Source organism: Salmo trutta, unplaced genomic scaffold, assembly GCF_901001165.1.
Source record: "Salmo trutta unplaced genomic scaffold, fSalTru1.1, whole genome shotgun sequence".
NCBI classification, from domain to species: Eukaryota; Metazoa; Chordata; class Actinopteri; order Salmoniformes; family Salmonidae; genus Salmo; species Salmo trutta.
In genome coordinates, this window is record NW_021822308.1 from 210,199 (window position 1) to 211,886 (window position 1,688).

Sequence of the window (1,688 nt, forward strand, 5' to 3'; positions counted from 1 at the left end):
CCCAAGTTTTGAAGGGCAGTGTATATATGTGTGTATACAGTATGTGTGTATAATGTGTGTATATGTATGTGTCTATGTGTGTGTGTGTGTATATATATATATGTTTGTGTATAATGTGTGTGTACGTGCATACATATGCGCGTGTATTACATTCCAAAACAGTCGTAAGGTCGGGAACTTAGCCTCAGTTGATAACATGTTACGAGGTCTAACAGGGGTGAAAGATGGACATGTCTTTCCTCTGTGGAGGCTCTGGAAATAGCCCTGTGTTTAGAGAGTTGGGTCTGTTTAACTACTGGAGGTTGAGGCCTGAACGTGAGGGATACTGCCCATTATGAATTGGATCCGGAGAAGGTTTTAGGGCTGTCTGTAATTACGGCCTATCGGGCTGTGGGCTCCTGGCTCCACCAATCAGCTTCCTGTACCCCGGGAGTCACCATGGGGCTACTTGCGGCGACCGTGGGTAGGTACAGTACAGTAGTGTTGGGGTGTTGAGTGTGTGTGGGTGGGTGGGTGTGTGGGGGGTGTTGAGTATGTGTGTGTGTGTGGGGGGGGGGGGTGTTTGTGAATGTGATAGAGAGAAAGGTGAAGAAAGAGAGAGGCAGAGCAAGACAGAGAGAATGAGAGAAAGTGTTTTTCCTCACCTGTCCGTCTGTGATGTATGTCTCCAGGTCCAGGTTGGGGATTTCGGCCTCTGGTTCAACATGGTTCCCACTGGGCTGCCTGGTGATCTCTGCCTCCCATCTGGCCGCCTGTGGTCCGGTCCGCCCCACCTCCTGGGCCTGCCTGTAGGCTGCACCATTCCCCAGCCGGGGGGGGATCTGATGCCCCTGGGGCACGGCCGGGTTCTCCTGTCTCGTCCTGGCCTCCCCTCCCGCCTGACTCTGGCTGTTCCGGGGACGCAAGTGGATATCATGACCCCGACGCTGTTGCCGTGAACTTTGACCCTGACTTCTGGGGGTGCTGCGGTGGAGGGCGATCTCATGACCCCTTCTCCCGGGGGATGTGATGTGAGCAGGGGGAGGAGGGGGCACCCTGTCTTGGACTGTGGATAGACGTGAGGAGAGGTTGGGGATCCTCTGTGGTCGGGCCGAGGCCACTGGGGCGGCCAGGGAGCCCTCTACGTGGTTAGTGGAGTAGTCGACCCTCCTCTGGGTGCTACAGACGACTCCCAGGTCCTCAGAGTGGGTGCAGTCATTTATCCCCCAGCCGTTGGAGTGACAGTCAGCCAGGGAGAGCTCCGTCCCCATGCAGCGCACGTTATCCAACCAGATCAGACCTAATGGGAGAAGAAGAGCACACTTCCTCGTTAGCAGCCAATCAAGAGCGATCAATAAGATGCAACTGATTCTCCCAGTTGACCAGCCCACATAAGTAAAGGTTGAACCAATGTCATGAAACACAATCTCCAGACAGGCAGAAGATAGGCAACAGTGGCGCTCTCTTGTGAAAGCCTTATGTTCCAGCAACGAAGAGGATTATTAAGGAAGTAAGCAAATGAATAAAGGTGTTACTGTACCTTGTCCTTCCCCAAAATAAAAATAAAATAAAAAAGGCTTTATAAAATACATTTGATTGATTAATGGATTGATTGATTGCATAAAGGTGTTCCCGTACCTTGTCCTTCTCCAAACTTAGAGCTGTGAGCCCAGGTGAGACTGCGTGAGAAGCCCAGCTCTCGACACACC

At 52.3% G+C, this 1,688-nt stretch overlaps 1 protein-coding gene across 1 annotated transcript in view; it reads right to left on the minus strand.

Annotated features, from left to right (window-relative positions):
* The window catches only part of LOC115181655 (lysyl oxidase homolog 4), a 38,978-nt gene extending 37,296 nt beyond the window's left edge, over window positions 1-1,682 (minus strand). The window contains exons 1-2 of the mRNA XM_029743480.1: window positions 1,618-1,682; window positions 645-1,279 (exon numbers count right to left, since the gene is read on the minus strand). Of these exons, the coding sequence (XP_029599340.1) occupies window positions 645-1,250 (606 nt within the window). The 5' untranslated portion in view covers window positions 1,251-1,279; window positions 1,618-1,682. The remainder of the gene's footprint in view (window positions 1-644; window positions 1,280-1,617) is intronic.
* Window positions 1,683-1,688: the final 6 nt, after the last annotated feature.